Source organism: Colobus angolensis, unplaced genomic scaffold, assembly GCF_000951035.1.
Source record: "Colobus angolensis palliatus isolate OR3802 unplaced genomic scaffold, Cang.pa_1.0 Scaffold198, whole genome shotgun sequence".
Classification (NCBI taxonomy): Eukaryota; Metazoa; Chordata; class Mammalia; order Primates; family Cercopithecidae; genus Colobus; species Colobus angolensis.
Window position 1 is genome coordinate 6,374,351 of NW_012115132.1, and position 13,745 is coordinate 6,388,095.

General features: G+C 37.2%; 1 protein-coding gene across 2 annotated transcripts in view; it reads left to right on the top strand.

The window, feature by feature from the left end:
* The window catches only part of TRPS1 (trichorhinophalangeal syndrome I), a 291,848-nt gene that overhangs the window by 77,980 nt on the left and 200,123 nt on the right, over positions 1 to 13,745 (top strand). For both annotated transcript variants that reach the window (XM_011941095.1, XM_011941096.1), the window contains one exon: positions 2,288 to 3,216. In XM_011941095.1, the coding sequence (XP_011796485.1) occupies positions 2,288 to 3,216 (929 nt within the window). The remainder of the gene's footprint in view (positions 1 to 2,287; positions 3,217 to 13,745) is intronic.

Sequence of the window (13,745 nt, forward strand, 5' to 3'; positions counted from 1 at the left end):
CCTTTATTGACTACTAGTAAAATTGCCCTTCGGTTTTCTGTGTATTTTCACACATTCCCAGGGCTTCTTTAGTCACTTCTGACAAAAGAATACAGGACTCCTAAAAGGTTGACATAACACATAAGACATTGAAATGCAAACATTAAAAAAAAAATAGTTGACCAGTGTTTCCTTTTTTGACAGTGGTCATCAGGCTTCGTTAATTTTAGGGCCTAATAGAATAACACCAAGATGAGAAGCTCATAGTCCTCTTCCTCCCTCCAGAAGTCGGGCACATTTACATTGCCTCAACACAACCACTTTTACTTGAAACTTCACTCTTTCATCCTGTATATGTGTATTTTGTTCCAAGAGGAAGCTTCTGTAGATATTTGGCAAATAACATTATTGATGTGTAAGAAGAACAGTGTACTTTCTTTCCTTTTTTTTTTTTTTTTGCTTGTTTTTATTTTGTTTTAGATGGAGTTTCACTCTTGTCGCCCAGCCTGGAGTGCAATGGCACGATCTTGGCTCACTGCAACCTCTGCCTCCTGGGTTCTAGCAGTTCTCCTGCCTCAGCCCTCCCGAGTAGCTGGGATTACAGGCGTGCACCACCACACCTGGCTAATTTTTGTATTTTTTGTAGAGACAGGATTTCGCCATGTTGGCCAGCTGGTCTCGAACTCCTGACCTCAGGTGACCCACCCACTGTGACCTCCCAAAGTGCTGGGATTACAGGCGTGAGCCCCTGCACTTGGCCCAGTGTACTTTCTTAAGTACCATTATACTATTTTTGACATTCACTGTGGCACATTTTTACTTTGTAAATGATTCCTTATACTCTAGTGCACTATCGTTGTTCAGTGATTCATATAAAAATTTTGCATGACCAGCTTTTCAGAAGCAAAGGTACACCTGTATATCCAAAGCCAGTGTGGTACTTCAGTACTTGAAGAAATTATAGATGAAAATGACTAAACTATGTTATTTGGATTTTCTCAGCACATTTTGGATAATCGTGGTAAACTAACTGTTAGTCCTTATGGCGAAGTCAGCTAACAAAGAAGTCTTATTTAATCAGAATGTCACAGGTGGAATTTTCCAGGAGACATTTGGGGTGATGACTTACACAGCACTCGACAGCTTTTTAAGCTGAGTGATTAAGAAACAGCAGCCATGGAACCCAGTCTTCGACCAGCCTTTGTTAATGTATTCTTTAATTGACACTACGTAAATTATTTCTTAGTTTATTTTATATTCTTAGAGTTCTGACTCATTCTACTCCAGCAGAAGAATCTGTTCCAGTATTCTTCTTTTGACCCCAGTCACTGACGTCACTAACTTAACTTGAGAGACATGGTTGAGCTAATGTGTAAAGGTGAACCATAGGAAACTACTAATATTTTACTGTTTTGAGCGACACAAGGACAGTATCATATGGATCAGCTTAATATTCTTTCTTAGTCAGTTGCCAGTGCACTCCCGGTGGTGGAACAGGTACTGTTTTCACCAGGGTGCGTATGGACACCCAGAGCTTATTGGGTTCCCCAACATGCTGGACAGAGTCCTAGGAAAACCTGTTCCAGCCACTGTGATGTGTACCAGGTCTTTCTTCTGACTTTCAGGCAAGCTCCAAATGTGGCTTAAAGAAATTTGTTGGTAGGTCAGAGCTGGAACGTTTGTCATCCTCCACTTCCTGAAAGTGATGAGGCAGTTTTCACTCTGTTTATAACATAGCTGTTTTCTGTCTTTTTGACAATGAAGATATTTTGTTTGAAACTATATTTACATCCCAGTTGCATAGGGTAACAATATCGAATTCCAATTTATGTTATTCATGTGTACATATATGTACCATATAAATAAACACGTGATATATTCCATAAACATACACACATATATTTTATAAACACAACATGTACCTGTTATATATAATATAGGCCATATATAAATATATAAGCATGTATATATATTGTTAGCTACAATTGAAGGAAGAAATTGGGCAAAAATATATTTTCAGGAAAGAATAAGTAATAGGAAGGGTAAACCTAGTAATAAAAATCCTTCATTATTCATAAAGCAACCTTAAAATAATAAATGAGCCACTCTTGGTTACAAAAGTAATTCTAAGTGTAAATTGTTTGTTTCAGTCTCAACTTTTTGCTATTTTTAGAACTGATTTTTTTCCTAGAGGAAGCATTTGATTATGGCCCTTAAAAAACTTGCATTAGTAAAATATTCCAGATACAATTATATCTCTGTAACTTTCAAATAACCCTGTATCTGCCTTTTCCCTGTATCTTTGCAGATATGGTCCGGAAAAAGAACCCCCCTCTGAGAAACGTTGCGAGTGAAGGCGAGGGCCAGATCCTGGAGCCTATAGGTACAGAAAGCAAGGTATCTGGAAAGAACAAAGAATTTTCTGCAGATCAGATGTCAGAAAACACGGATCAGAGTGATGCTGCAGAACTAAATCATAAGGAGGAACATAGCTTGCATGTTCAAGATCCATCTTCTAGCAGTAAGAAGGACTTGAAAAGCGCAGTCCTGAGTGAGAAGGCTGGCTTCAATTATGAAAGCCCCAGTAAGGGAGGAAACCTTCCCTCCTTTCCACATGATGAGGTGACAGACAGAAATATGTTGGCTTTCTCATGTCCAGCTGCCGCGGGAGTCTGTGAGCCCTTGAAGTCTCCTCAAAGAGCAGAGGCAGATGACCCTCAAGATATGGCCTGCACCCCCTCAGGGGACTCAGTGGAGACAAAGGAAGATCAGAAGATGTCACCAAAGGCTACGGAGGAAACAGGGCAAGCACAGAGTGGTCAAGCCAATTGTCAAGGTTTGAGCCCAGTTTCAGTGGCCTCAAAAAACCCACAAGTGCCTTCAGATGGGGGGGTAAGACTGAATAAATCCAAAACGGACTTACTGGTGAACGACAGCCCAGACCCGGCACCTCTGTCTCCAGAGCTTCAGGACTTTAAATGCAATATCTGTGGATATGGTTACTATGGCAATGACCCCACAGATCTGATTAAGCACTTCCGAAAGTATCACTTAGGACTGCATAACCGCACCAGGCAGGATGCTGAGCTGGACAGCAAAATCTTGGCCCTTCATAACATGGTGCAGTTCAGCCATTCCAAAGACTTCCAGAAGGTCAACCGTTCTGTGTTTTCTGGCGTGCTGCAGGACATCAATTCTTCAAGGCCTGTTTTACTAAATGGGACCTATGATGTGCAGGTTTGTACTTTGTATTGTCTCTTTGTACAGAAAAAGTGATTAGAAATGAAATGTGAATTCTTATATACATGTTAAAACCAAGTCCCGGTACCAGACAGGTAGCCCGCTAGGTCTAGCAGAAGAGATGGACACACTCCGTAGCTACTTCATTGCAGGTATATTCAGAGTTGTCTAAAGACAACTTTTAGCCTCTTATTGTGGAATACAATCCTAGCATCTTTTTTGATTTGGGAAAGTCTTTTCATGGAATTAGCTAAGCTTCACAATTCTGGACATTTTTCATGGTAATTTGATGTTTTCACAGTCTTCCAAAAATGTTACTAATCTTTATGGTTGTACGTGATAATAATTCATGCCTTGTTCCAGCTTTAGATTATAAGGCTTTTGCTATAATCTTTCTTTCAGTGCGGATATTTCCTGTCTCTTGGATTAGGATTTGATTTTATATTCATCCTGACGGGTCATACTGACGGTTGCAGGGATACTCCTGAAAAGGCAAAATAATTGCAAATGAAAACTGGGATATAACATTTTACATTGATTAGAAAGAAGTAAATGTGATTTTAAGTATTAAGGACACCAGAATGACCTTGGTAGGGGCCAATAAAGCATTCCTTTCTGCATTTAAGGAAAATGACAATAATTTATGAAAGCATTTAGTAATAATTTAGATTTGTACTTTCATTAAAAACAGCCTACCTTTTTGATCTATCTTTCTGTCTTTAGTTTACGGCATATGTGAAATGGGAAAAGGAAACTGTTACCATTTTGAATAGGATGAAACATGGAACTGAGCCTAAATAAATGTATACATTTAATTTTAGTAGTTTTAGCATAGTCAAAATTCATGGTCAGCTTGAGGAAGTGTATTAGTTTTTGTTACAGTTTGTAGATTTTTATTGTATTGTAAGGCCAGGGGGATTTCAAAACATGTTAGCTTTACTAGTAACCTTTTTTAGGAATGATTAGTAGTACCCAGAGAACTAATGAAACAAATCCCTTAAAATATCAGTCATTTTTATCAACTCGATAGCTATAGCTCATTTGCCTCAGACCTCTCTATTGACCTAATGCCAGTTAAGAACGTCAGGCAAAGAGGTTATAAATAACAGGTAGTGAACATATTTTGCAATACTTGTAAAAAGAATCAGAAGAGAAATTTCCTGGTCCTTTAAATGTCAGAATGGCAATCTTATCAGTTTAAGGGAGATGGAAAGAACTCTTTAAACACCAGTTTCATCTTGGTAAAGCACTCTAAAAATTCTATCTTAGTTTGTGAATTTCCACAAATAGAATTATTTCTGTGGAGCAGCAAATTAACCCAACATAATTATTATGCATGAAAGCTACATGCTTTGAACTGCTGTCTATTAAAGATCATTTCACTGTCTTATGTCAGATACACTCTGCTGTCAAACTATGATTGGGAAACAAATACGTGTTTTAGATAAAAGGGTTGGAAGTGAATAATGTCAGTATGTGAAACGGTGTTTTATAATTAGCAAGTAATATGAAGTTAATACCTGGATTTCCGGCAGGAGTTTCAGTTTGTTCACTCTAGGGACAACTTCTGAGGGAAGCTGATCTAGGCTGTCAGGAAAGCTCTGAAAATGAAAATTACTAAGGCCTATCGTTTGGAAGAATTCAGATTTTTAAACACACTTCCATTTCCCCCAAACAGTTATTTGTTAGGTTCTTGGTTATTTATAGTAAAGTTTATGTTTGGGTAGAAGGAGCTGGACACTTTTCCTGGGCAGTGATTTTAGAAGTAAAACAGATGTGTGAGCTATCTGAGTTTGAACTAATAGAACTAGAAATAAAACAGCTGATCCTCGACTATGCTGTCTGCTAAATCCTTGCAGCACACAGCGAGGAAGACAAAAAGGGGTAGAAGAGAGCATGCAGGAACATAATCTTGTTAAGATCAAATTTCTTCCAAGATAAATAATATTGCTAAAAATAGAAAAAAGTAATCTATGGAAATAGTGCGTGATTATTTCAAACGATTGGATTTTGAAATGCATCTAAAGGGTTAACTTCAATTTGTGAGGATAACACTGAATATACCTGTAGGGCAAATGCTAATCTTGAATGCTTTGCACATATGCCAGATACTGATGCAGAAAAATGTCTGAAGATAAGTAACTTACTAATATCTTTATGCTGAAATAAATATTGAACAGTTTTTCTATACGCATAAAATGAATAAAAATGCATCTGAAATTTCCTTTTTTACCCACAGTTTGTGTTACTGAAATGCTGTTTGAGAGATTCTTTCCGTGGCGGTTAAACTTTGTGGAGGCTAAAAGCTGTGGGAGATAAAGTGCTGACTATAGAATTTCTTTAATGCCGTTTTGTCAGAAACGTATAGTAAGTTAATGGCCTGTGTGTGTTCTGATAAAAAGATGTTGGTAAATATGAGTATTACAGACAAATAATCATTCAATTTTAGGAATTATTTATATAAGTCCATCATTTAAGCTAATTGAAGTAATAGATGAAGAATTCATTAATTCTTTTCAATTAAACTTGCTTTTTAAAAAACATTCAGAACAGTTGGTGGTTAATGATAGATTTATGACATTTTAGGCCAAGAAAAAAGTAACAGAAGCCAAAAGCAAAAGACTGAAAGAACTCTATGGCTTTGATCTATATTTTGGTTTGACATGGATGGTTTTAAATAATTTGAATGGACTTGAGTGCAAATATGAGATATACAGTTGGGAAAAAGAAGTACAGTAATTTAAACAAATTCTAAGATTTCCAGTTTTAAGTGCAAGTTATTTCAAATATACGTGGAAGAATAATTGAAATTTAGACATGCTTGTACTGATAATATCCACTTTTGTATAAATTACATCACAAATGACTGAGTCAAAGAATTACAACTTTGTAAAAATACTGTCAAATAACAATGTTTCTTTGTGCTGCATAGTGGATGGAGCCCCAGCCGGATAATGGAGGTCACTGTAAATAGCCATCAGAAAGCCAAGACTGTCCTTTCTAAGTGTGGCGTGTATCAGATTCTCCTCCCAACACCTTGAAGTAGCATGCCCAGCCCTGAAAGCAGAAGACATGTCAATTCTTTACCAAGAAAACAAGTGAAGCTATAATGGCTAGCTTAGAATTAATTGATTTGACCAGGATATTAGTTTCCCAATTTTTCATTTATCCAGCATGTTCTATCAATTGTCATGCTTAAATTTTTAAAAATAATAGATGCAGCATGATTGGTTAGCTTTTCATGTAATATTTGCTATCTGTATTCAGCCATTGAGGCTGCCATAGAGACCAATAATACAAGAGATCGAGTTCTTAAAAAGGTAATTACAGCTTCTTCATTTTTATTTTTATTTTTTGGGATGGAGTCTTGCTCTGTCACCTAGGCTGGAGTGCAGTGGCATGGTCTCTGCTCACTGCAACCTCCGCCTCCCAGGTTCAAGCGATTCTCCTACCTCAGCCTCCCGAGTAGCTGAGATTACAGGTGCCCACCACCATGCCCGGCTAATTTTATTTGTATTTTTAGTAGAGACGGGGTTTCACCATATTGGCCAGGCTGGTCTCGAACTCCTGACCTCGTGATCCACCCGCCTCAGACTCCCAAAGTGCTAGGATTACAGGTGTGAGCCACCACGCCCTGCCAGCTTCTTTCTTTTTAATCTGCTTTATTATGCTTGTATTTAAACCATTGCTGAATGGTGGCCTGAATTAACAACGCGGCATTTGCTGTTTCATTAGGGCTTAATGTACTGTGCATTGGGTGTTTGCATCATCTTTATTGGGGAGCTTTTAGCACTCAGATCAGGTTATAAAAATAGGAGTCTTGTCAAGTTGTGCTTCCCACGGGAAAGTGTTTATGCAATCCCAAGTTCAGATGCTCATGATATATTTGTTGCCTTTTCATATTAGTAAATTCTTTTTTATTACTGCATTATTCAGGACTCTAAGAAGGTAGCTACTGGTTTCCAGCTATTAAATTTATTTTGGCCCTTAATGAAAATCTAAGGCTAATAGAAGAATCACATGATTAACTTACGAAGGACTGTCTTATGTTTGAGCTAGGAGTGTTACATTTCTGTGTTGTAAATATTTTTATCAGAGTTGCACAATATGTCATGTTAGAAGCAGGAAGAACAGATTTTAGAGAGAGGAAGTCATTCTTCGGATTTGTATCTTCAACAGATTGAATTGTATGCGTTTATAGATCTTTAACAGGTATCAGTACAATCGTTTGAGCAGGGAATTACAGTTTGGTTTGAAAAAAGATAGTATCAGAGACCATTAATCTCATTGTGGTTTATTTGGACTTGTCTTGAATTTTACTTCTAAACATTTATTTTTTGCCTTCACATTTTCTTTGTTCTGGAGTAGGAGGGAAGTTGTAGGTCTTAGCAGGTTCTGTTTCTTTGTTTTTCCGAGTTGAGGACAATTTCAGTTTAGAAAAACTGGTGAATGAGACTTTAATCAATTCAGACTGTCTATAGAATACAGAATGTTTGGCATATGAACCCACACTTCTTTTTCAGGACTGTGTCTCTTTAACAAGTAATAAAGTGTGCAGAATAAGACATATGCTCATGCCAATGCCATAAAGCAAGACAAAGGTCTGATATTTACCAGGTTATTTTCATCAGTGGAGATGGCAGGGCTAAATAATGTAGCCACCCTAGTAGAATAGTTCAACTATCATTACTAATCCCTTTACCTGCATGTCAGTTAACTCTTTTTTGACCTTGTTCATGACCGTTGGTATCATCTTTGATTTTCAGTTTATTTGTTATCATTTAAAAGAACATGTATAATTTTATTGAATATCAGAATTTTTTTCTAGGCAGAATGTTTAGGAGAATAAATTGTGGTTATCAGTGGATCCAATCAAATTTAGCATTATTCAACTCCTAAGAAAACATTTTACCTCTCCTGTGGCCTGCTTTGCTAACTATCTCAAGTCGGGAGACTATTCAGTGTTTTTTATTTCTTGGCTCATTGTAATTACAGCATACGTGCAGCTGTTAGAAACACAGATACATAAGTAGTGTGCCAATATGGGGAAAGTTTGGAGAGAGAAAGTTGCTCTGTTCATTTTCTGATTTCCTTCGTGGAGTCGGATTCTGACAGTCATTAGACCATAGATCTCTTGAATTCTTCATCAGGTGATCCACATTTTGAAGCAAATGGTATACATTTTCAGAATATCATATAAACCCTTGTTTAATTTTAATTGAAAGTCAAATGTAAAATTTATTTTTCTGTCTTACATTTTAGTTGATTCATACTTCTTTCATCTTTTAGCTTACATAATCAAAATTTGTACAGCTCCCTTATTTTTTTCCAATTTTGGATTCGCCTCTAATAATAGCCAAAATTTACTAAGGGTTTCTTACATGCGTATATGGAGCTCAGTTCTTTACATATACTAAGCAACTCATTTTCATAATGGCCCTAGAAGTAAACACTAACCTTATGTGTCCATTTAAAAATATAAGGAAACAGCATAGATTAAAGTATCCTGCCCAACATCACAGAGTTGCATAAGTAGAGAGAATGGGATGTAAAGCAGGATAGACAGGCCACGGAAGCCTGTCTTCAAAACCACACTGATATATGGCCTGGCCAAACATGAGCCTGAGTTTACCGCCAATAGCAAAGCAGTAGAAGATATGCCAATTGCATATAAGGGAGGAGATAGAAGACCGGTAAATCAGAGCTCTTTGATGCAGCCTCTGTGAATCAGATTGATTTTGGGGACTTGGGTGATTTCTTTGAGATTGTCTGCTATCTGCTCCGTGTAGTGTAATGCTACCTTATTTGAACTTACTAAGCTTCTAGTCGAAATCAGTAAAAAGGAAATTAAATTTGCTGATTCGTCTTTTTAAAATTACTGTGATTCATTTTCCCTGGTACTTTTGCTGCAGAAATTAGTTCTGGTAGAGCGAGTAAGGTGCAAATTTTGATGTAATCAATTAAGGATATAATGTTTGATCCCCAAATTAAGGGACATTTCATCCATGTGTTTGACTTATTTTGTACTCCCCTCATTTAGAGGACTTTGTGTTAGGAATTTATGATTTAAATGATGGTCTGAAAGTTGTCCTATGCTCTTCTAGTTACCAGGCACAATTTAGTTTTTTGTTTTTTGTTTTTTTCCATGCAGATTACATGTTAAGGAGATACACTCCATTCCCATTTATGTCCTCCAAGGCTGTGTAATTAAGGTTTTATCCTCTGCCTACATTCAGTGTAGGAATGGGTGTAGAAGCAGGGAACAAATCGGAATGCCTTTAGAGTGTCCAATTTGAGTGTGCTGGATTCTCCAGCCGTGCTTGGAGCTGTGTGATTTCATTGAATTCAGAAAGCGATAGACGGGTGGCACATAGTGAGGAGTTGGGGAATTCACAGAGTCTCCTGGCCTAGCATTTCTCCTTTCATATTTAGGCGAACTGTTGATATAAGATTAAAGAATGCCTGCATCCTTTCATGTGTCCAGGAACATATTTGGGAATCTTATAATAAATGATGGCTTGTTCCAAGACCTGTTTTTCCAGCTGATGGGAAGCTCCACCTTGGTATTCATTGGCACTTCAAAGTCAACATATGTAAAAGTGAAGTTCCCCACAACTTTCTTTTTGCCTCCTTTCTTCTTTACTCCTGTTTTCAGCTAAGTCAGGCTGGAAATCGTGGAGTTACCTTGGATTTCTTTCTGATATCATGCCCCAAACATTTGAGTAGTGTGCCCCATTGTTCTCTTCTTTATTCTTTTACTGTTACTTCTTTCAAGTAAATCCTTATGGATTTCTTTTCTGTTGTTCTGTCTTTATCTTCCCCTCTTGTCTCTTCCTTTCCCTTCTCTTCTCACCTCCCATTCTTTCCTCCTCCTCTTCATCTTCCTCTCCTTTCCTTTGATTTCTTTTTTTCTCTTCTTTCTTTTTTTCTTCTTCCTTCTGTTTTTATTTCCTTCCTCATTCCCTCTTCTTCCTCCTCTCTTTTGCCCCTTTTTTTTCTGTTCTTTTCTTCTGTCCTCCTTCTCTCCTTTTTCTTCCTTTCCGCTCCTCTTTTTTCATCCTCCTTCCTTTCTCTTTTTCTCCCTCCCTCTTACCTTCCTTTCTTCCTTCTTTCCTTTAATTTTTAAAAATTCTATTTATAGATGACTTGTCCTACATTTTATAGCAAGTATGGGACTACTTCTGTTAAAAAGCATATCATCTAATTATACTTGCTTATGTAAGTATCAGCTCTCCAATAAGACGTTACTTTTCTACGTTCAATCTCACTATTCTTCTAGAAGGGATAATAGTAAGAACAAGGCTAGCACATTTATATTACTTATTGCATAGCAAGCACCATTATGTACCAGATTCCATTTAAAGATTTGATAATGTCTCAACCCTCCTCAATATTTCCTGAGAGCAACTTGCATTGTCTTACTCTCACTGTTGATTTTACTGGTTTTGTTTCCTTCACCTGAAATGCCCTTCCGTGATCACTGCCTTTGAGGCTAATCTTCACATGTCAGCTCATCTGTCCACAGCTCAGTTGTAACTTCTGGGAGCCTTTGCTGACTGCTCAGTCTGGGTTAGGGGCTCTTCCTCTTTGTTGTCATGGAACCTGTTACATGTCTCAGCAGAAGCATGTATTGCACTGTTGTGATCTTTTTAGTTGTGAGCTTTTTGTGCTAAACCGTAGAAATGTTATGATTTTGGATTCTTTTTGTATTTCCAGTGCTTGGCACATAGTAGATGTGTTAAAACAGTAACCCTCCCTGGAGGAAGGATGTTCTATATTTTCAGAGATTAGATTTTCTCTTTTCCCATTAAGATGCTCTTTAGAATACACGTGCAATTCTGACATATCTCCGTTATGAACCAGCAGCACCTGCAGGTTGGCTGCTATAGAGGAGTGCTATGGGGAATTCACTTAGCTTTGTAACCCACTTGAACTGCATTTTCTCTTGCTTATTTTTCCCGTAAAAGATCGTCTTCCAAATTATTAAGATGGACTTTTTTTTTTTTTTTTTTTTTTTTTTGGTATGGAGTCTTGCTCTGTTGCTCAGGCTGAAGTGCAGTGGCACGGTCTCGGCTCATTGCAACCTCTGCCTCCCAGGCTCAAGCGATTCTCCTGCCTCAGCCTCCTGAGTAGCTGGGATTACAGGCACTCACTACCACACCCAGCTTAATTTTTGTATTTTCAGTAGAGACAGGATTTCACCATGCCAGGCTGGTCTCGAACTCCTGATCTCAGGTGATCTGCCCGCCTCAGCCTCCCAAAGTGCTGGGAATACAGGCATGAGCCACTGTCCCTGGGCTATTAAGATGTACTTTAAGATTTATTAGTACTCTGTCATCTGAAATACCAGATAACTATAGAAAAATTAATTCAGAATTATACTGAGTAAAATGAGAAAACCAGTTTAGGGTAAACTGTTTATTGCTATAATGCAAAAAGCCGATAATAAAAATGTGCATAATGAGGAATATGTAGTATTTGCTTCTTCAATGTGCCCAGTATAGGAGTTTAAGTTTTGGTTTCTCCTGTATCCTACCCTGCCATTGGTTGGCTCTTATATTATAAATCCAAATAAGGGAGTTGCTACAGTGTCACTGATAGGAATAAACCTCAGAAATAAGCTATGCATGACATGAGAGTAAGACAATGCCATATAATTAGATTTGTTATTGAGATTCTTAAACATTTATTCTCCATCAAAAGTATATCACTGAAACACACTCTGTATTCTAGAATGTTTTTTTTGAAGCACTGTATATGCAGAAAAATTCTCAATGTATATAAACAGATTAATTCTGACTGTAGTTATTTTCAGCTAAGATTGGCCCTTACAGATTTTTTTCAAGTTATTTGAAATATTAGTATTTGAACAATGATTTTTTTTAACAACTTAGCTTTTTATTTTTAAGCTTTTACCTCTTTGACTATCAGCCCATAACCTCAAGTTCTCTTAGATTAGTACCCTTATAATTGTCTCTGTTGCTATCAATTATAGTACTTGAAAATGAACCACATCTGAGAAAAGGTTTGTGTTTAGTTCAAACAACTCTTTCTTTGCTGCGTTGAAAATAAGTACATGTGTTGAGGTGTCATTTTAAGAGCTCTGAGGCTTTAAGAAATATTTTCCTTTGACATATTATTTTAGATATTATTTTATTAGTTTTTACTCCATATTATTGGAAGGAAAGAATAAAACTGAGATTAATGACCTTGGAAAAAACCAACCCTTTTATATTCTTCATTTCTACGGTAAGACCTTTTTTTGTGCGTAAAAAGACATATGTAAGTAAATTATAAATGAAAGCCATGGAAAACACTTAATGGAAGGAACAGTTTTTAAAACTAGGGCTAAAATCAAATATAAAAAGCCATGCTAGTCCTTAGTCAGTGAAAAAGACTTTAAAATTTGTTCATTTTTGTGCCTTAATTGTTTTAGGTGTTTTTATATAACTTTAATTCACAATCAAAGGACTCCATAGGCAGTCATTTGCTTGTGGATAAAAGATGCATTTTGTAGTTTCTTGAAGAAGGCCATGTATGTCAGGTCAAGTCAGTGGCAAGGGTGCCATGAAGTACTGTGGCCAGTGTATCTCAGGTAACTCAGGGGCCTTGGTGAGAAATTTTCATCTGCTCACCTCTGCCTTCGTTCATTCAGTCAAAATGCATTGAGCTCCTGCTTTCTTCTAGATATGAATAAGACTATTCCTCTAGCTCAAGAAGGAATACAAACAGAAGCATTAGCTTAGTAACAACAGATTGAACCTTTGCATTTACAGCTAAGAATATTGATAGTGACAAGTGTGTGAGTTTGTCACTGAATGAATTTACCACTTCCTTTCTATTTAATCTCTTTATCCCATTTGCAGGAAAAATTTACTTGAATGATTCATTTTGTTAAATAATAATCCTATCTATGCACATGTCGAGTGTGCTATCTAATATGGCATTCCCTAGCAAATGTGGCTATTTAAATTTTAGGCTGGGCATGGTGGTGCATGCGGTAATCCCAGCACTTTGCAAGGCCAAGGGAAGTGGATAGCTTGAGCCCAGGAGTTCAAGACCAGTCTGGGCAACATGGCGAAACCCTGTTTCCACAAAAAATACAAAAATCAACTGGGTATGGTGGCGTGTGTCTATTTTCCCAACTACTCTGGAGGCTGAGGTGAGAGGATTCGCTTGAGCCCAGGAGGCGGAGGTTACAGTGAGCGGAGATTGTGTCACTGCACTCCAGCCTGGGTGACAGAGACCCTGCCTCTAAAAAAGAAATTTTAAAAATACATACATTTCAGTTAATTACAAATAAATTAATGAAATGCTAAGAAAAATGCATGAAAGTAAATTTAAAAATTAGTTCTTCATTTTTACCAAGCCTTCTTGTGGCTAGTGGCTACCATATTGGCCAAGGAAGGCTATGGAACATTTTAATCATCTCAGGGAATACTGTTGGGCAGCACAAATCTATAGTTCTCACTTGATGCTCATAATAATCCTATAAAATGACAAGTTGTACAGTATTATATCCATAG